The sequence below is a fragment of the Colius striatus genome, chromosome 5 (assembly GCF_028858725.1).
Source record: "Colius striatus isolate bColStr4 chromosome 5, bColStr4.1.hap1, whole genome shotgun sequence".
NCBI classification, from domain to species: domain Eukaryota; kingdom Metazoa; phylum Chordata; class Aves; order Coliiformes; family Coliidae; genus Colius; species Colius striatus.
Window position 1 is genome coordinate 38088209 of NC_084763.1, and position 20142 is coordinate 38108350.

The 20142-nt window shown below is 41.4% G+C and overlaps 1 protein-coding gene across 1 annotated transcript in view; it reads left to right on the forward strand.

Moving 5' to 3' along the window:
* The window catches only part of OXSR1 (oxidative stress responsive kinase 1), a 96937-nt gene that overhangs the window by 61964 nt on the left and 14831 nt on the right, over positions 1-20142 (forward strand). Inside the window, exons 6-11 of the mRNA XM_061996406.1 lie at positions 8099-8208; positions 12105-12206; positions 14731-14864; positions 16658-16706; positions 18892-18957; positions 19203-19325. Of these exons, the coding sequence (XP_061852390.1) occupies positions 8099-8208; positions 12105-12206; positions 14731-14864; positions 16658-16706; positions 18892-18957; positions 19203-19325 (584 nt within the window). The remainder of the gene's footprint in view (positions 1-8098; positions 8209-12104; positions 12207-14730; positions 14865-16657; positions 16707-18891; positions 18958-19202; positions 19326-20142) is intronic.

Genomic DNA, 20142 nt, shown 5'->3' on the forward strand with positions numbered 1-20142 from the left:
AAAAACAAGGCAACTTCAGGTGTTGAGAAGTCCTGTATTTTGTGTTATGTCCTGTAAAAACGTTTTAGTCTGGAGAAGACTGTGGGGGGGATCTCATTAATATTTACAAATGTCTAAATAGTCAGGAGGTTGAGACATCATTTTTTTTCTCCTGTCTCTAGTGACAGGACAAGGGGTAATGGAAAGAAGCTAGAACATAAAGTTCCATTTAAACATAAGTAAAAAGTATTTCACTGTTGAGGTGAGGGAGCCCTGGCACAGGCTACCCAGGGAGGGTGTGGAGTCTCCTTTTCTGGAGGTCTTCAACACAGCTGGGTGTGTTCCTATGTGACCTGATCTAGGTGGATCTGCTTTCGCAGAGGATTGGACCAGATGATCTCTAAAAGGTCCCTTCCAACCCCTACCATTCTATGATTATGTTCTGGGAGATGCTGCAAATAGCTGTTGCATTAGAGTAAGGCACTGTTGTTGTGTTTTTGCTAGCCTAGCAGAAAGGTGCTTGTGTGGCATTCACAAGGGTGCTAGGACTTGGCTTTTCTGTTAAGGCTCGTAATAGCTGCCTGTTCATTATTCAGTGCAATAAAAAATACCTGTTTAACAGAGAAGTAGTTTTATGGTTAACTGGTCTCATTTGTATGAATTTCAGAGGATTTATTTTGTATGCAATCTGTACACGTTCCCCTGGTGTGGCCTGTCCACTGGTGGTTTTAGATGTGCAACATCTAAATGATGAAATACATCTCAGCATAGCCTGCGAAAGCAATGTTGTGAGATGTGTTAAGTTCTCTCTTTACAAACTCTTTCTTTGACCATGCAACAGGGATAACCCTGTAACCTTTCCTGAGGCACAGCAGAGGAGCTAAACTCAGCCAAGGTCAGCAAGTTCACCACAGTGGCAGGAAGCACTTTTAGTTTTTGTGAAGGCAACTGATGACTTGAGAGAAACAAAAATAAATCAGTGGCCGAATACTAAAGAAGAGCCTGAGATGGTCATAACATGAGATTTTATTTCTGTGGGAATTTCTGACACTTAAGCTTCCTTTCTTCCTGACCCAGGATGAAATAGCAAAATTTTTCACAAATTTTTTGAGGAAGAAAAATGCTGGAAGCAAAGCAATCCCAATAAAGTGAATTTTTTTTTCAGCAAGATCAAAGCACTTGCCTTTGACAGCAATATTAATGTATGTTATCAATAATTCTGTTGATGGTTGAGTGCTTCAGTTATCAGCTGGATGGCATCACCACATTCCCATGAAACAAACCTGTCTTAAGTTTTACTGGAAAGTTACACCACCTGGTAAATAAAGGTTGATCAGCTGTGGCATGAAGCTCGAGGGTTAGAGTGAATGGGGCATCTCCCATGAAGGGAACTGGTTTAATGTATGAAGAAGCACAAAAGAACGACTTCCCTTCTTTTATAACATCTTTCTCACTTGCTGTCTCTGTTCTCCGAACTGTTGTTAAGAAGGTGTTATTCACTGCTTGGCCTTCACAACCTGTGTTCCTGTGTGTTTCCTACCACTTGACACAATGTTTCTTGTCTCAGAAGAAATATAAAATTTAAATGGAAATATAAGGAATGTAAACTGCAAACTGGAAATTCTTTGAGGAAAACCCAAAGCTGCTTTCAAGGCTTAGAAAAATATGCTTGACCCCTGTGGTGGAGGAAACCCCACTGCTGGGCAATACCTCCACAAACATGTCAGTGAATTTAACTACTTGGGAAACTTTCACTGTGTAGGATTCATGACAGTAAATTTACTACAGGGATTATACAGTTCTAACCAGTGAAAACTAAAGCCTCTTTTATTAGTTTGGGGTGTATGATTCTAAGACTGAAAAGAAACAGCAAGTTGATGAAGATATGTCCAACATTTTCTCAGGTTCTGTTTAAGTTCAAATTGGTGGCTGTAGATGGGTGTGAAAGCTGCTGTGGGAACACTTGGAGCTGAAGTGCTACAGGTAAAGCAACAGAGGAGGAATCTGTGAGCTGCGGGCATTTGTTGGAATTCTAACAATTCGTCTAATGGCCTGCACAAATGCCCAGCTTCAAACTCCTCCCCAAGTCCTGAGACTTGGTATTTTTACTCATGACTCTATTTTTAACTGTAGCTCTCTTTACTTTAAAAATGTCCATCTACTGAACCAAGGCATAAAATTGCCTTTAACAGATCCAGCTGACCAGTGAGACCTAAACTGAGGCCATTTGCTTCTATCTTACCATCTTTTTTTTTTTTTCTTTTTCAAGGGCACAGGCTTGGGCTTGTGGCTTGGCACCAAATTTTTGGAGCCTGTTACAATTCAGAGTATCGCTTTCTCGGTTTGAAGTGGTTTTCCTGCACACTGAATTAATCTCTCCTCTGGAGAGAGCAGGACTCTTTCCCAGATACTATTGTTCTGGGCTGTGCTGACGGTGGTTGCAGTGTAAATTGAGATAGCCATGTTCTTTTGTGTTTCAGCTTCTCCATGGCAATTATTGTATTTCTTTTTAAATCAGAGCATAAACCTCTTTGCCCTGGCATTTATTGGCTTCTTGGAGTCTAAAAGCTGCATGGGTAAAAGCACTTTTTGGTGCTGATATATTTTGTGTTGACAATATTGCTGCATAAACTAGGAGACTTCATATCTCACTAAGCAAGACTTTTTCAGTTTATTAAACTATTCAGGCCCTGTTAAGTAGTGTGAAATGAAGTGACGGGGAAGGGGAGTGGGAGAGGTTGAGAGCAACTTGCACAGGATGCACACCACTTACTATGAGCCATGCTCCAACCATGGCACAACATTAACATCCTACCACTGTTTCCCCACTCTCCCCAGTTTTATCCACTTGGATATTAAATAACACTGTTACACACCCTTCTGTGAGTGAAGGTGCAGAAGCAAAGGGCTGTTGAAAGTTGAAAGGCACAAGTGCCCCCCCCCGTGTGAGATTTTTCTGATCTGAGGACAATAACACAGTATCTTCAGGGTTTAAAACCAGTTGGTATTATGAAGGTGTAGTGGAGGAGGTGCTTGTTGTGCCGGCCCTGCCCAGGCAGGGCTGCCTTGCCAAGCCCTTGAAGTAGATTGAGATTTCACAAAGTTGTTCAGGGCTTGCTAATTGATACTGGGCAAATTGCCTAACCCCCTCTCCCTTTATCTATTTATAAAATGAGGATAGTTAAGGGCAGGCAAAACTTGTGTAACTGAATTTGTGTAACTTTCCACAAATCCATGCCAGCTTGTCACCGGTTCGCTGTGTTCCTGACTGCTCTTAATTCATTGTACTAAAATAGCACTCGACATAAACATTGAGCGATGATGCAGGCAGGGTCATTCCCCCACTTTCCCTTAGGAAACTAACTTTGAGAGATGAAATTGCTTTAATAAGGAGTGAGGCATGAATCTAACTCGATGGGAACAGTGCTGATTGCAGAGCTAAGTTGAGCAGCTGGTGGAGCACAGACACCTCTGAGATGCTTCTCCCTTTTGAAAACGGGGCAAAAATGTTTTTCTCTGTGGTTGGTAGAGAGTTTTGGTGCCTCCCCTGCAGCAGCCTGATGTGAAGTAACTTTGTGTCACTGGTAATAGCTGTGTTTCCTGAAGAGATGTTGTACTGTTTGGTGTTGAAACTGCTGGTGAACTTCTCCAAGGATGATGGCTTCAGCCAGCCTGGGCTTTGTCATTCTGAAGTTATTTTATGCAGTGCTGTTGTATCTTTATTAACATGCCATTGGTGTTCAGTTTCAGATGGGATCTTTAAGTTTACTTGGCAAAGGGAAAGCTGTAGCTTTTATATGCCTTGACATGTGCCTTGCTAATAGTGTAATCTTGTGATACAGTAAAGCCACTGTTCTACATGTTAATTGATTAGAAATACCAGCCACTGTAGAGATTTGCCTTTCCAAATCAGAATTTAGGAGAACAAGTGTGGGTTTATAGATCCCATACCCCCTTATAACCATATAGTCTTTAAAAAGAAAGAAGTTTTTGATTATTCCCTAATCTTCCTTTTCTCTGGTGTTTTACCACTTGCTGTGTTCTCTGCACGGAATTGCTCTTTTCCATTGCCTTTGTCCTTTTCCTGCCAGGCTTTATTCATCTTCAGTACTCTGAAAGCTGTAAGGTTTGCAGAAAAACCCGTTACAACTGCACATATCTTCTGATGGTGAATAGAAGGAGCAAGAAAAAACTTTGTTATACTGTATTCTGAAATACTTTTATTTTTGCTTGAGGAGAGATAACATCTCAGCCACCCAAGTTTAGGAACAACTCCAAGTGGCTTGAAGTCAAGATTGGATTATTCTGTTGTTCTGCCCCAGTTAAAGTTGGGAACTGCTTTAGGGTCTGATCCAGACTTACCAAACTCTGTAGGAGCCTTTCCAATGCTGTTAAGCTGTGCTCCGGGATCCTAGTTAGTGCATAGTCTTCTTTCCCTTGTACCTACTTTGTTGGTAGCTACTTATAGTAGCAGGTACTCAGGCTTTTTAGGATTAAAGTAATGTTACCATATGAGATGGCCAAGGAGAGTCGACTATTAACAGCTGATTTCTAGATGTGGATAAAACAGTCTAATTTTTGATACTGTAGAAATATATTTTCCTGAGGTACACAGCAGCAGTGGTGCCTGTTGTGATGTGACGCTGCCATAGCACCCTCACGTTGGCAAGTTGTTTAGACTGAGTCTTACTGTTCTGAGTTGCAGAAATGAAGAGATTTTTATTCCCTCTTGTGTATTTGTGGAGTGGCCAGAAAAGTTTTTGAGTTTGAAAACCTGAATGCCTTAATAGCAGGAATTGTTGCCTAATACCATGCTTTTTTCCAAACACTAGCTTGCAACTGCATTGCCACTACAGAGTATTTTGTAGGGTAAGTGGTTTGCAACAGTTTTTTACCGGAAAAGACAAAATTGTTTTCTGCAGAACTTGCATCAGCAGTTCTGTTCTAGAACCAGTTCTGCATCAGAACCAGTTCTGTTCTAGATTGATTTTGTTGTGATGTGAGTCTGGAGATAGATCCATATTTTATTTTTGTAGAGAAGTCTTTGGTTTGTGTCACAGAAAGGGATTCAGCAGATCAATATTTTCAACATGGCTTCAGAAAAATGATTGAAAAAAAAAAGATTCTACCACTTGCATCTGGACATCCTGGAGACTGGTATTTACTAGCAGACTGCTGGACATCTGCAATTTTTGGGCTTCTCTGAACCATCTGACAGTCGTTGAATTCCCAGCAGTGGTGGTTACTGGTACTGCAAGGCAGGTCCAGACATCCTCTCCAGTTACTGTCCTAGCAAGCCAATATGAAGTGCAAACTGCCAAAGGGAAGCACAAATTTAAACACATCTGTGCTATCTTACCTCTTGAATTTCATGACTTTCCTCATTTTCTAGAGGTAAATTCAATAACCTAGTTCTGCTTTAGCATTTCTGAAGGTAATTAACAGCTGCAGAGAGGATGAAACAGATTGTACCAACTGCTTAAAGTAAGAACTGAACCCTCAGTGTAGTTAGGATTTTATTTTACTGCTTTACAGCTATTTCTTGAGAGCAGGCACATTATTATCTTAATATCTGGGAGCTGGATAAAGTTAGTAAGATGACATTAGAGAAGATGCTTTCTAAGTCTTCCTTGCAGTGGAGTAGCGCAGGCAGGTTGTGCCTGTTTTAGCCCACTGGAAATGAGGGAAATTTACTGGGAAAACACTGGATAAATTAGTTACATAAGGGAATACAATTTAGTTCTGTTGAAGCTTTCTGCTGACCTCAGATGACAGATGTAGGGGCACAGTTTCCAACTGGAGCTCATAAACCCATGTTTGATGGGAAATGTGGTGAATGCTGTGTGTGCTGTGTAAAGAGCTTGTATTTTTAATGCTGGAATGCTTTTTCTTTGAATGGCATTTCTTTTACCCTCAAAATGACTGCATGGAAACTTGAGGTAAGAGAATGTACACAAGTTCAAGTACAGCACATCGCAATAATATGCTGATGGCACTTGGACAGGTTTTCTATTGGTATTATCTTATTTAAAAGAACTTCTAATTGCTCTTGTGTTTAGAACAATAGATCTTGCAAGACTTCCCGTCATGAGCAGTAAAGCACGAGTAAATCTGCCGTGAACTTTTTAGGAAGGTTATTCAGTTTTCTGAGAAAAGCAAAGGTGGTGAATACACACATTGAAGGTCTCAAGGGAAAATCCCTCTTTCGAAAAGCAGATTTCTGGAAAAAGTACATCTGGACTTGCTAAAAATTCAAGGTTATTGGGAAGATAAGATGTGCTGTCTTGCTCTCTTCCCTCTTCCCAGAAACATCTGGAAGAAGCTGAAACCTCATCATAGACATTTACATACAAATCACAAGGCTACTTTCTTTCATGTCAAGTCTGGGTTATCCTTGTCTAGTATTTTAGTACACACTAAATTCCTGACTTTGGAAGCCTCTAATCTATGTGAGCTGGAAGCCTTCAGGATCTTATTCTTCTAAGTGATAATTCCACTGGTATTTCTCAAATATTGAAAGACTGGGGAGAAGGGGTTTGTTGCGTTGCTGACACGATGCTGAGGGAAGCTTGGGACTGTCCTCACATGAATGCCATTGCTTGCAAACTGTAAAGAGGGACCTTTTGTTCCCTTAGGGATTTTGTTACCCTCGTTAGGATAACCTCCTTGAGTAAGGCTCCTCTAAGTAAGACTTTTGCATTTACAGTTAACTGTCACCTGAGGCTCAAGAATTTTCAAACCAGTTGTGGTCAGTGTTATATTTTTGTGAGAAATAGGCCTCAAATTTCAGAGACTTACCCTCAAAGCCTGTCATCAATCTCAGAAGTGCCATTCAAGGTTTTGATAGCTTGTACAATGTTTAAAAAAGGGATAGGGATGTGCATAAAATTGAGTTATAGAGAATGACCCATTACAGGTCTACAATTTTGCAATACATCAGCATCAGAAAATATTTCAGCAGTTGTGTGTTTGCAGTTTCCCTGTCACCTGATTTATTTAACTTATTTTTTTTTCCAAGGGAAATCTGCCATCCTCTCATGAATGACTTCATAGTCAAATCTTTTGTAATCACACACAAAATATCACAGGATGGTGTGGGTTGGAAGGGACCTCTAGAGATCATCCAGCCCAACCCCCTGCTAAAGCAGATTCCACTAGATCAGGAGGCACAGGGCTGCATCCAGGTGGGTTTGGAAACTTCCAGAGGAGGAGAGTCCACACCCTCCCTGGGCAGCCTGCACCAGGGCTCTTTTCTGACCAAACGTGCTGCATCCCATTGCTCTTCTTGCACACTACTGTTGCTGTTTTCCATGTCATTTTTCAGAGCGTAAACCATCAGTGTTACTTTTGAAACCATAGTTCTCATGTAAAAGAATGATTCACTTTAATACAGTCACTGATGAGTGCATGGGACATCCTTGAGCATCCTTCAGCTTGTGAAAGACCTTTCAGGTGTGGGAGCTGCCGTGCAGGCTGTGAATACCTGTCTGCAAGGATTCCTCTGGGATGGCCAAGCTGGTGACCAGCACGTGCTGCTCCATTCAGTAACGCTGCTGTATCACTGGGAACCAGTCCAAGTTCCTGTTCAAGCACTGAGCATCTCAGTGCTGGGAGATAACCAGAATAAGGGACTGATGCCTCCAGTCTGCAGGGTGCGGTTAGGACAGTTAAATGTTACAAAGTCCAGTAACTTTTTATGTACCTGACTTCATTGCTGCAGATATTAACCAGACTGTACCTGAAGCTCAGTTACTTAGTTCTGTGTGTACACAGAGGTAAGTAGAGCACGGGCTGTCAGAGGCAGGTTTGTACAGTAGCAGGTTTGCTGGGGGAGCACAGGCATGCTGTAATGTGACCAGTGGGCTGTAAGGGAAAGTGGAATTTTCCTCTCTGCTGGCCCAGCTCTGAAAGCTCTGCTGTCCCCAGTAATTAAATGGTGGACTACAGACTGTTCATGTACCAGCACTCTTAGCTAAATGTTGATCATTCTTGGTTTATTAGGAAACTCGTCATGAGTAACTATGTGATGGCTTAGTAGATGGCTGGGAAAAGAGGGGACAACCCTTCAGTTTGCTCTGGATGTGTTCTTAGTAAAATCTGGGTTTTGTTTTCTTTTCAGACTTTGGCGTCAGCGCATTTCTGGCCACTGGTGGTGACATTACCAGAAATAAAGTCAGGAAAACCTTTGTGGGCACACCTTGCTGGATGGCACCAGAAGTTATGGAGCAGGTGAATTATTTTGCCTAACATCTTCTCAGCTGATCTGCAGTTGGAATTCCCTGTTGTGAGCAATCACTGGATTTATCATAAAATCACAGAATGGTTTGGGTGGGAAGGGACCATAAAGATCATCTCTTTCCAACCCACCTGCCATGGGTATGGACACCTTCCACTAGACCAGGTTGCTCCAAGTCTCATCCAACCTTCCCTTGAACACTTCAGGGATGGAGCAGCCACAGCCTCTCTGGACAACCTGTGCCAGTGCCTCACCATCCTCACAAGGAGGAGCTTCTTCCTAATACCTAATCTAAATCTCTCTTTCAGTTTGAATCTGTTTCCCCTTGGCCTATCACCAAATGCCTTGTAGAAAGTCTCTCTCCATCTTTCTTGTTGCCTCCTTTAGATACTGTCAGACTCCTCTAAGGTCTCCCAGAGTCTTCTCTTCTTCAGGCTTCAAACTCAGGTGATAATTTGGCATCCTGTAAGGCTTTCCTAAAAACACAGGATTTTCTTTGGTTTGTCTGTTGCAGCCAGGCTTGCACTGGGGGATATTGAATGTTCAGTAGGTTTTTGCCCTGTTGCTTCTCTTCAGGCAAGTGAGGATGAGACAGCTCGGTTGTTGTATAAAGAAGATTAACCTGCCCTTCCCTCTTGCATAAATGAAAGGTAGAATGGAAGTAGTTTTGCACGTGCTAAACGTGTACATACACAGTTCAGTAACGTGCTCTTCTGCACTTACAAGTTTGAGAATTTGGAATAGCTAATCACAGTACGTCAGAGTGGGGAGTTACTGCAGTGACATAAAATGGTGTTCACTCTGTTCAGGCTTTTAGTTTATCTTGGTCTGTAAGTATCCAGACTGTAAATGCTGAGGAATGCTTTCCTCTCTCCCTTCCTCCTCTACTCTTTTGGCAAGCTAAAAGATGTCATACTTCTTCCCCTTGGATGGAGATATGCCACTTTTTGTCCTCCACTACTTTTAGACAAAACTACAGAAGCTTTGTCTGCATGACTTGTGATGAAGGCCACCTGTAAACTTTGTTTAATGTAAACTACCATTCCCCTTTCACCACAGCCCAGACAGGACATTTGCAGTAGCTGTCTATTGCACTGATATGTAGTGCCATAAGCATTCTAAAAATGATCACTCCTCCCCTTGAAACCTGTTTGACAGAGGACTGAACTCGAGGTTTGGTTTTTGACAGGTGTGCCAGACAGAAATACAACTGACTGTAATTTTTTTTGCATTTTTCTTCCAGAGAATCTTTTAAACAAAAATATTTTGGGAGAAGGCTGTTTTATTAAAGTAAATCCCTCTTGTTACTTTTCTCCTTGCTGATCACAGTAAAATATTTTGAAGTTTGAGGCACTTGAATAAATGATTCCCACTTATCTATCTGAAATGAAAAGCAGCTGAAACAGTGGTGGAACTTTAATGTGTGGTTTTTTTCCTATACCTAAAACTTCTCAAGGGATTGAGGTACTTTAGGAGCAGCCTCAGTATGCTGTTGATGAGAGATGCTTCCAGTGTTTGGCCTGGGGTGGCATCGAGGGGCTGGTGCATTGCAGCCCTCGGAGTACAAGTCTGACACCGTGGAGTATAAGACACACTCTCCAAGTCAGGAGCTGTCTTTGTGAACTTGCTTCTGAACTCCTTCACTGTCATGTTCACCTTGATTTCTTTTATGTTGATTTCAAAATAAATTAAAATGGACTACTAAGTGTTTCCAAAACAAGGAAAAACTCCTTCCCTGAGGGGCTGAGGGAGCCCTGGCACAGACTGGCAGGGGAGAGTGTGGAGTCTCATTCTCTGGAGGTTTTGAAACTCACCTGGACACCCTGTGCTCCCTGATTGAGGGGAACCTGCTTTAGCAGGGGGGTTGAACTGGATGATCTCTAGAGGTCTCTTTCAACCCTTACTGTTCTGGGATTCTGTGATCAGAATTGTCCCTTGCTTTTCTGTCTTCTGTGTCCTGTCCTAATGCACAGAGCACAGCAGGCTGGTGGGGACCTGATGGTTCTGCTTCAGGCTTATTGCAGTTAGAGTGGCTGCAAACTCCAGGACAAGAGGGAGGAAACCTCTTGGGGATGCTAAAAAGGGGAAAGGAAGGTTTTAGTGACAAAGGGAGAGTTCTTGACACAACAGATGTGTTTCTGAAGGAGACAGATTTTCTAGGAAGTCCCATCACTTTGATGAAAGCTGTACACGAGACAGGAAGGGGGTACTTTGGATGGAGATGGGAAATACTTCCCTGTCCATGGCTCTCATCTTCTGTCTTCCAGCAGGTGTCACTCTGGGCCACTCTATCGAGCCCTGCACGAAGGACAATAGGTTGTTAGCCTTCTATACTTAGATATTATTTACCCAATTCCATGTGGGCTACTTTAGAATCGTTCAGTTTCTTTAGCATGTTAATACATGATAACCTGGCATTTTTCAATGTACCTTCGTTTGACAGGTTTATGGCAAAAAACAAAACAAAAGTGCTGATATAAAGTAACTGCAGAGTGATGACTAATATGTATTGGACAGATGTCAAGATGAAATGCTGCAGACAGTTTTGAACTTTCATTTAAAGCAGGATTCTATGCTACAATTAAAACCAACTCTACCACTAAACAGTTAAAGTCCTGGTGGGGCATGGGGAGTTGTACAGTGTATAGATATGCTGCAAGACTGACTGAAAGATAAAGCTCAGAAATGTCCCAAAGTTATTCTCAAAACCTAAAAATAGTGTGTATGTGGGGAAAATCCCTACTTTTGCAGCATCTTTGTTTGTGCACTGTGTTCTTTTAAATGACATTGGATATCTGTGCTTGTTTACGAAGAGATTTCAAGTCACTTAACTAATTATGGCATCCATGACTCATGAAGAGAGTGGCTGCAAGGTTGAAAAAGTTAGTGCTATGATAAGTTTTAGTTCAGCTATAGTATCATGTGAAAAATAGTGCAAGAGGAGGGAGGGGGTTTTGTTTGCTTGCCAAAATTAAAACTGATCTTAAAGATAGCTTGTGGAACACTGTTGGCTTCATGATAAGTGTCTTTCCAAAGCTTGTTAGGTTAATGTGGAACACAAGATCCTTATTAGCTTTGCTCTGATTCAATATTCATTTTTCCACAGTCTAGCATGAAGAAGCACAAAAAACTCCAAGCAGGCAAAATGCTTTTGTGTGTTTTTTTTTTTTCTAACTGTTCAAGTTAGTACATAACGTCTCTCCCTGCAGCAGAGAAAGCAAGTGCCAAAATGTTACCTAATGACAACGAGGAAGTAACCGCTTTGGCACATGAAATATTTTTTCCTGTGCGCGAGGGGAAGTAAATGCTATAAAGTTTCCTGAACAAGTCATTGTTTAATGTCAAGTGCAGAAGCTACTATTCTTAATTAATGGAAGGAAATATTAATCTGCAGTTGGGAATGAGGGGCTTTTTACTGACCTGACGTGTACTGGAGTTTCAGGATTAAGCACGTTTGAGGTCAGATTGATTAAGTGGTTGACTAAAAGCGTAGTGAGGCAAACGTCCCAAGGAAATAACATGCCATCTATTAACTGAGAATTGCATTGTGCTGCTTAATGACTCTCCGTGTCTTTGTGTAGAAGTTGGAGCTTGGGTTACCCTAATGCACCATTGTTCCACACATAGAGGGGTTTATGACAGAGCAGTCCTATTTGCATGGTACACAACCATCATTTTCATGGCACTGTGACTTCTAAAACACCACCTTGAAGGAGCTCTGGGGAGAGGAAGGAGAAAGTGTTCTTTCTATCTCTTTAACAGTATAGTGCTGGCCTTTCCAAATTTGAAGGGAAGGGAAAGGTGAAAGAAGGGAAGGAATGTGTAAAAGGCTAAAGAAAGGGATTGTAGTGTAGGATGCAAGAGGCTAACACCCTATATTGTTTTTCAGGTCAGAGGATATGACTTCAAAGCAGACATCTGGAGTTTCGGCATCACTGCCATTGAACTGGCTACAGGGGCAGCTCCTTACCATAAATACCCACCAATGAAGGTGAGCAAGTCTCCAGATCCTTGTGCAAGATAAAGGATCAGTGAGTTCTATGGGAGTTACCAAAAATTTAGCCAGCATGCTTTGTTGAAGATTGTCCTCTTAATTTGCACTTGTGGATCGTGATGTTCTTGGATTGATCTGAAGTCACCTTTTAAAAATACGCCATGTCATCAGCATTGTCTGACTGCACAGCTCTTATTTAGATCCTGAGTCTCACCAGGGTCACCATTCTTCAGGAGAGTGCTGTGTGTTTTTAATCCTGGAGCCTCTGAAAACAACAGATGTTTTAGGGTCTATAAATAATGAGACAGTATGTGTTATCTGACATGTAGTGACAATGGGATGGTGAGCCATTCCTTTCCCTGCACTAGTAATTCTTCTTGATACCTCTCAGAAATCCTGTTACTAGTCACCTAAAAATGTCTGATTTTATTTAACAGCAACACAGTCCCGTCAGTTGCTGAACCAGTGCAAAGTACCACATAAGTGTGAGATGATGTGGAACATTGATATTTTATTGAAGTTGAGGTGAAGGAAATGTTCGTGCTTAAACACTGACACTTCAATATCTTCAAAGAAAAATCTTGAACTTTAGATTGCCTTATTGTTTGGCAAACTTTGCCCATTTCCTGACTCTTGAACCAGGAGCTCCTTCCAACATGCAGCTCTGTTATCTTAAAGATAACAGAGTTGGCCACATCAGTTGAGGTCTGAAGCATCCTGTCCTTCTACTGAGCTTTAAATCTTCCTCCTTAGCCTCTTTGTGAGATCTGATGGGGCCTTCTCTCAATCATGAAACTTTTAACTTCTTTGCCCCATTATCTTGAAGGCCAGTTCACTTCTACTCCTGGGATGCAAGCTTAGGAGAGGGTAAAAAGTCCTCTTGGTAACTCCATAGCTTATGGTTAGACTAGTTACCAGGGATTTGAGGCCTATGGGTGCCAAGTCCCTCAATTTTAAGCATACCGTGGGGCAAGCTTTCCTTTTATGAGTTCCTTAACTGCTGGTGTTCTATGCAAGTTTGAGGGTCACCTCTTTAGGACCTGGGTGCACCTCCTCCCACCCTCCTAACTCATATATCGCTTTAAATGCCTGAACTCTGCACCGGTTTAACTCTGTGGAATAGAATTAATGCTTGGATTTGTGTCATCTCTGTGCAGGGACTGAGTGAGTGGTTTAGAAATGCCATTAAAGTTGGTACCATATCAGTGATTATGGCAGAGCAGTGAGGAGCTGAGGGAAACGTGTTGCTGATTTAGGTGCTGCTGTTTTCATTGATGCTTCCTTCTGTACTGTGGTGATTGGTAGCACTTTGCAGCAGGTTCTGCAAGCTAAGCTGTTCTTCACTTTATTGTGTTTTGAATGTATGGATTGTATCTTCAAGTACAAAGATCACCTGTTCAGTATTGTGTGTTGTCATATGGTAGGTTAGGCTTATGAGTCTCCAGGTCTATGAAGTATGGGTTCCAGTGTAATTGTATTTCACTGCAGATAAATTCTTTTACACAGCAAAATGCCCCGTGCATTAAGTGATCCTTCAAGGCGGGGGGGGGCAGAAAGCAGGGAATTCTGTCATGGAGTGTATAATTTCAGCTAGATTGATGGGCTCTTGCTGCCCTAAGCAATATAGCTGTTGAAAGCTATTTCAGTGTGCCATGTGCTACTTCCTTTTCTAAAAATAGATATTCATCTGTATGTAGGTGACAAGTGAAAATGGAAATGAGTAATTTTCTTCCTTTCCTTCAGCATATCTGGGTGATGTGAAGGAAACTAATCAGTTTGGCTTGGTGGGTGCTTGTGAGAGAAATATCTTCACCTGCTGTTGCACTGATACATGGAAGTGAGCCCCTGTATTTTTTGTTTTTATATTTCCCTTCTGCTTTTACATTAATTTGATTTCTAGCTAAGAAATGCCTTTAGGGAGATGTAAGCAGAGCCTTTGAATGAAGTGCCTGGCACAGCTGCTCATCATAAATGAGGAGGGCTTGTAGAAGTTCTGCTATGCTCACATTTTAGTCACACCAAAAAAGCCTGAAAACATATCCCAGCCTTGTGTTTGGTCCACAGACTGCACTGTCAGTGGTGCCAGGAGATTTGATGGAAAACAGCAGCAGAAACAATTCCTCCCCAAGGAAAAGAGGTGGAGATAACTCTCTCTCTAGGACCTGTTGTATGAGTCTTGAACCTCTCAGCTGACAGACTTTATGGAGGTGTAAAGGGTTTGAAAAGAGTTGCTTCTACAAAGGTATTGAGAGTGGGATGCAGAGGGAAGAGAGGAGACTCTGTAATTGCCTTGAGGAAAAGGTAGGTGAGCTTTTGCTGTCTTATGAATGCAAGGAGGCAGTCTAAACTGTAAGAAGTTTCACCCTGAGCTCAGGCCACCCTCAGAGAGACTTCATAACGAAGAAATCCTTGTTGACTCTGATGCTTGATGAAAATGCTTGTCTGAAATACAATGTTCCTAAGATCTGTCTCTAACAAAGGCCAAGAAAAATCTCATTGCCAATAGATGTAATTCTTTCAGGTTTTAATGCTGACGCTACAAAATGATCCTCCGTCTTTGGAAACTGGTGTGCAAGATAAGGAGATGCTGAAGAAGTATGGGAAATCTTTTAGGAAAATGATTTCATCGTGCCTACAAAAAGACCCTGAAAAAAGGTAAGGACAGGTAACACCAAAATATGTAAATAAAAAACCCAAACCCTGAAACAAAACTGCAAACCTTATTGTATTCTGTAGTCTTTAAAACTCTTATGCTCTCTGCTTCTCCAGCCTTTCAGTCACAATGAACTCAGTGATTGTGGCAGCACGTTCTCTTGACTGTCCTTATTTTTAAGGATAAATGTCTGGTGGTGTGCCTGGCCAGGGCACACACATCTCCCATTTGGGTTAATGACAGTGCATCCCAGTCCACTGCCTGGGGAGTGCTATTCTGCCCTTCGCCACCTCCTCAGGTGTCTGCAGTTCAATTTTGTTTCCAGTCAAAAACTCTGTTTAGAAATCAGAAATTACATTGGGCAATATGTGTTTATTTTCCAAGCTTCATAAAGAAACTTCTTAAAATGTGCCAGTGCAAAGAAGGCTTTCAGTGTAGCTTTGACTCGCTTAATCATAAGCAATATTTGGTTTCAGGGGGCAGAAACTGGGGCAAAAACATGTGACAAATTTTTACCAACATGTTTTTGTCAATGCAGATTGCTTAAGTGACCTGATGATACTTTGTTTTCCATGTTAACAGTAGTTCGACTACTTGGTGGTGGTAGAAATACTACCAAGGGGATGGTGCATATGTTTGTGGTTCCCAGGGTAGCATTGCATCATCATATTGTGGCATTGATGACAGACGTGCACGGGTCTGTGGCACTGCTTAAAACCCACAGCCTGTCACACAGTACTGCTCAGATGGATTTCTGTGGAGGACAATCCTAATATTTACCAGCCTGTGAAGCTGTTTAAAGGAGTGTTCATCCTGCATTAAAAAACAATGTGCCTTAAAATGCAGAGGTAAAGAAACAAACATTCCCACAGATCAATTTTTATACCTCTTAGTTTTCTTTTTTCCTCAGAAAGCAAGCTAGTTCTGGAAAGGAAAAAAAAGTCCCTTCATAAAATAATAATAATAACAATAAAGATGTTTTTCAGTTCCCTCTTGCAAGAGATCCTGGAACAAAGGCTTCTCATGCATGGTGAGATGGGATCTCTCTCTTCTAACAAGCTTCACACTTGAAATGCTTAATGAATGCAGTGGAATGCTTGATAAATGCTGATAGCAGGGTTGTTTTTTTCCCCAGCGTGACGTTTTTACCTCCTTTCTAAAGCATATCCTGTCCCTGCAGGTTAGAATGTGTGTTGATGAGAATTAAACATAATCCCTTTGTATCGTGGAATACCCCTTTTCTCAAGCACCACTAACAGCCACTGTCTTCACCCTGATTGTGGGAGCAGGAGGTCAGCCCATAAAGAGCAGCTTGCAAAATCAGATGTGCTTCTGCCTGTTGTATGGGATTACAACCAGGAAAATTTAGTGCAATTGCTTTCTAATTATTTTTGGGGCTTTCTTGCTACAAGGTAGATGATTTCTGTTAATCTGAAGTGAAATAAACCCTGTGATCAATGGCCTTTGCCAGTCGCCAATTAAGTCCAACTTAAAGGGAAAATAGTGCTTGTTCCTGGTCTATTAGACAAAGGTTGGTTGTCTCACCTGTGCTGAATAGAACTAATTACACATGTATAATTGAGTACCTCTGAAATAACTGTTGCTTGCCCATGGTGAGTGCTGCATTCCTGCTGTAGGAGATGACCTTCCATTTCCATTTTTAGCAAGTTGTTTCTGTGGTTCTATCAAACTGGCTCCAAGATTTTGTTACAACAAGCTGCAGCAACCTGGAAGACTGATATGTTGAAAAGGGAACATTTATAATTGTCTGTTCTGCATCTGTTTTTATTGACAGACCGACAGCAGCAGAACTCTTAAGACACAAATTTTTCACAAAAGCAAAGGTAAGAAAACACTTCCTAAACTGATCTGTGCAGAGGCTGTGGAGAGGACTTGTCAGAAGTATGCTAGGTATGGTGACAGCTTTATTGGCATGAGTGTGGGCTGTTTCACTTAGGGCCAGCATAGCTGAGTGAGTTGAATGGATCATTGTGAACAAACAGAATGAAACTCCTCTTCTGTGCCTCCTTGTGTATGCTGCTGTTAAGAGAAATGATCTGGAAATTTCAGTTCATTTACATGTCTTTCAGTGGCTTTTGAGTTTTTTATTCTTCTATAATGGTGCCATTCTCTCTGCCTGTCCAACCAGAAAGGTCTCTGGCAATAAATGTAAGGTATATTTTAGTAAACTCTATAATCAATCTGTATGCAAAGCGGTGAATGAGGTCTGCTGTGCAGAGGGCTACCTGGAACTATTTCGCCTTGTGATGTTTTATGGAAAGTGAAGATCCTGTGATAGAAAATAGTAGGAAACTCGCATTTATAGCCTTGAAATGAACTGCCACTGAGCATTTGTGTAATTACTGCATGGAGGTTAGTGCATATGCAATGTGCAAGGTCTTATTGAGGGATGCAGAAAGGGAGAATTTATATTTCCATGGGAATGAGGAAATGTTTTCTGTTTGCTTATATTTTGTGGCATGTTTGTGATCAAAATACATGGGTTTTACAGGACAACACAGATTAAGCTGTCAAAAAGATATGTGATACCTGGGATAGCACAGCAGAATCACCAATTAATCAAAGTAATTTCAGCTCCCAGATTAAGTATCTTAAAGTGAAGCAGTGGCACCACACATAGGTGTCTGTACAGGAACTGCATGTTGGCAGAAGTCTAACAAGTGCAACCGAGGAAATCTGGAAGAGTGATCGCATTTATGCAGTGTAGGAGTTTAGGGCTAGTGTAATTTATATCTAGGCTCTTGATAGTATTAACTAGCTTTTTATTATCTATGATGGGATTTTAGACAACTGAATAGTCTGCGTCTCTGTATCGGATACACACTTGGATGTCCAAAATGGTGACAAAATGATTTACATATTGCTGACCTTTGTCCATTTGGTTATGCAAGTTCAGGTTCATATTACACTTCATGCTTTCATTAAGCTGCTGTACAGTAACATATTAGCATATGTGGTGACAGAAAATTAACCTTACTGTAAAGGAGACAATGTTTAAACCAGCACCTTAGTGAGAAAGTGTACCAGTTAACACTGTTAAATTACTTTCATATGTCAGCCACTGCCAAACCGACAGCTGTAATGTGAAGGCAGAGGAGTGCAACTTCTCTTTGTCTATATCAAACCATATATTTAAATACAGCCTATGTTATGTAGAAGTATGTTTTGATAATGCTGAGAGCCACTTGTCAAGGAGTGATAGCATGGGTCTTGAGGCTCTCCATCCTGTATGCAAGAAACCGTCCGGGAGTGTGGGTTCTGGAAGCACCTTGTGGGCAGAGAAGCCATCCAGCTTCCCTTGTGTCGTATGAAATGCTTGGCCAGATCCCAGTGCCAGGGTGCCTGCCTGGCCTATGACCCCTGCAGCCAGCACTTTGGCTCTGCACTCATGCTGTTGGAAAACTATGTGCTCAAGAGCCCTCATGTTAACCAGTCCAAGAGGAAATTTAATGCAATAAAGCATCACAGCAGTGTCCCAATATTTAATCTGTTGTGATCACTGCATTTGCTTCCTTTCTCAGTCACACATGCTGTACGTTTTTTAGCTACTTCAAATCCTTCTGCCACATCCTGACCTGCCTGACATCTGAGGTTTGCCTTTGACAGTTGGACAGGCATAAATTTAGGGGTAAGATAAAGCCAAGAGGCTGGATCCAGGTGATGTAGTGTCTGTGAGTGGTAGTGTGCCAAATGTCTCATCGGGGTATCAAATGCTGGCATATAAGTACATTCCTCAGTAAATCAGACAGAATAGTATGCAACTCCTCAATTGTTAATTCTGTATCAGTTTCCACAGGGGAAGTGACACTGCTAACTGCAAAAGTATTTAGAATGAAACATTGTATATTATAGTGCAAAGGAAGAAAGGTTAATATCTTTGAGGAAATGGGGTTGAAACGTGTAAAACATTCCCTGCTAGAAACAGCTGAAGACTTTCTTTATCGGAGATACTGAAGAAATCAAAAAGTGTTTTCAGCATGCAAAGATTCAATATTTTTTCTGTTGCAGAATAAAGAATTTTTACAAGAGAAGATGTTGCAGAGAGCACCAACAATCACTGAAAGATCCAAGAAGGTACTGAAAACCTCCTGGACTCTTGCTCTTAAAGTTGTACTAGTTGTTTTTATGCTTGTGTTAACATTATAAATGATAATTACTGTAGTATGGCATTTGCTAGATACAGAGCTAGACATTTTAATCAAATACTCACCCTGACAGATGACATAACCTGAAGATGCTCTTGTGCTGTTTCTCCTAAAAAAAGATAAACTGTGTAGATACTGTGTGCTTGACATCTCAATTCTCTTTGTGCTGAGCAGGTCCGGAGAGTTCCAGGTTCCAGCGGACGTCTTCATAAGACTGAAGATGGTGGCTGGGAATGGAGCGATGATGAACTAGATGAAGAAAGTGAGGAAGGCAGAGCAGCAATTTCACAGCTCAGGGTGGGTCCTCAAACTCCAAGAGCTCTATTATCTCTGTTTTCTAACTATTGTGTGTCTAAATATCCCTGTGAACCATGAGGCCTTATTTTAAGCATGAAAAACAGTAAGTTATAATCCCTCCCCTTGACTTTGCAGATGAACCAGAGAAAGCAGACTGAAAATTCAAGGGACTTGTATTGATTTCTTTTTTCAATCACAATTCTGGGGCATAGCTGGTCTCATTCAGGGATGTTGAGCATAACTGGAGCATGAATTCAGACTCTCTGCTCCCAACACAGCATGGTAATTCACTTGAGCAAGGATATTCCCCTTATCTGTAAGGGTGCTGACTGAGATGCTTTCTTCTGGAAGTGTCAGGAGACATTTTTGTCCCACTCCCCTCTTGGGATGGAGCTGTAATCAGTAGGGTCTGTGCTTGTGGCTGATATCTGAAGCACACAGGGCCTGTTTCTGTCCTCTTAGTTAAGGTGACATCCATTAGTCATCATAGAAAATGTTGTGTCATCCCTCAAGTTCCAAGGAGTGATTATTCTAGCACTTGAAAATCCCCCAAAAATTACTACCTCCCCTCTCTCAACATATACCCAGACTAACCCCAGAAACACAGAGGAGTAATTATTACCTGAAAAGATCACAAGTTTCCAACTTGTCTTCCTCCCAACAGTCAGCAGTGTGGATTTTGACTCTAATGGCTTGCCTGTTCCTTTTTCATTACAGCAAGGATGTGTTTTAATTAGTCTGTAATTAGTGAGACTGTGAAGGATTTTTAGAGGAAGCTTTTCAATATGAAAGGGAAAAAAAGCAGTATTGGTTTGAA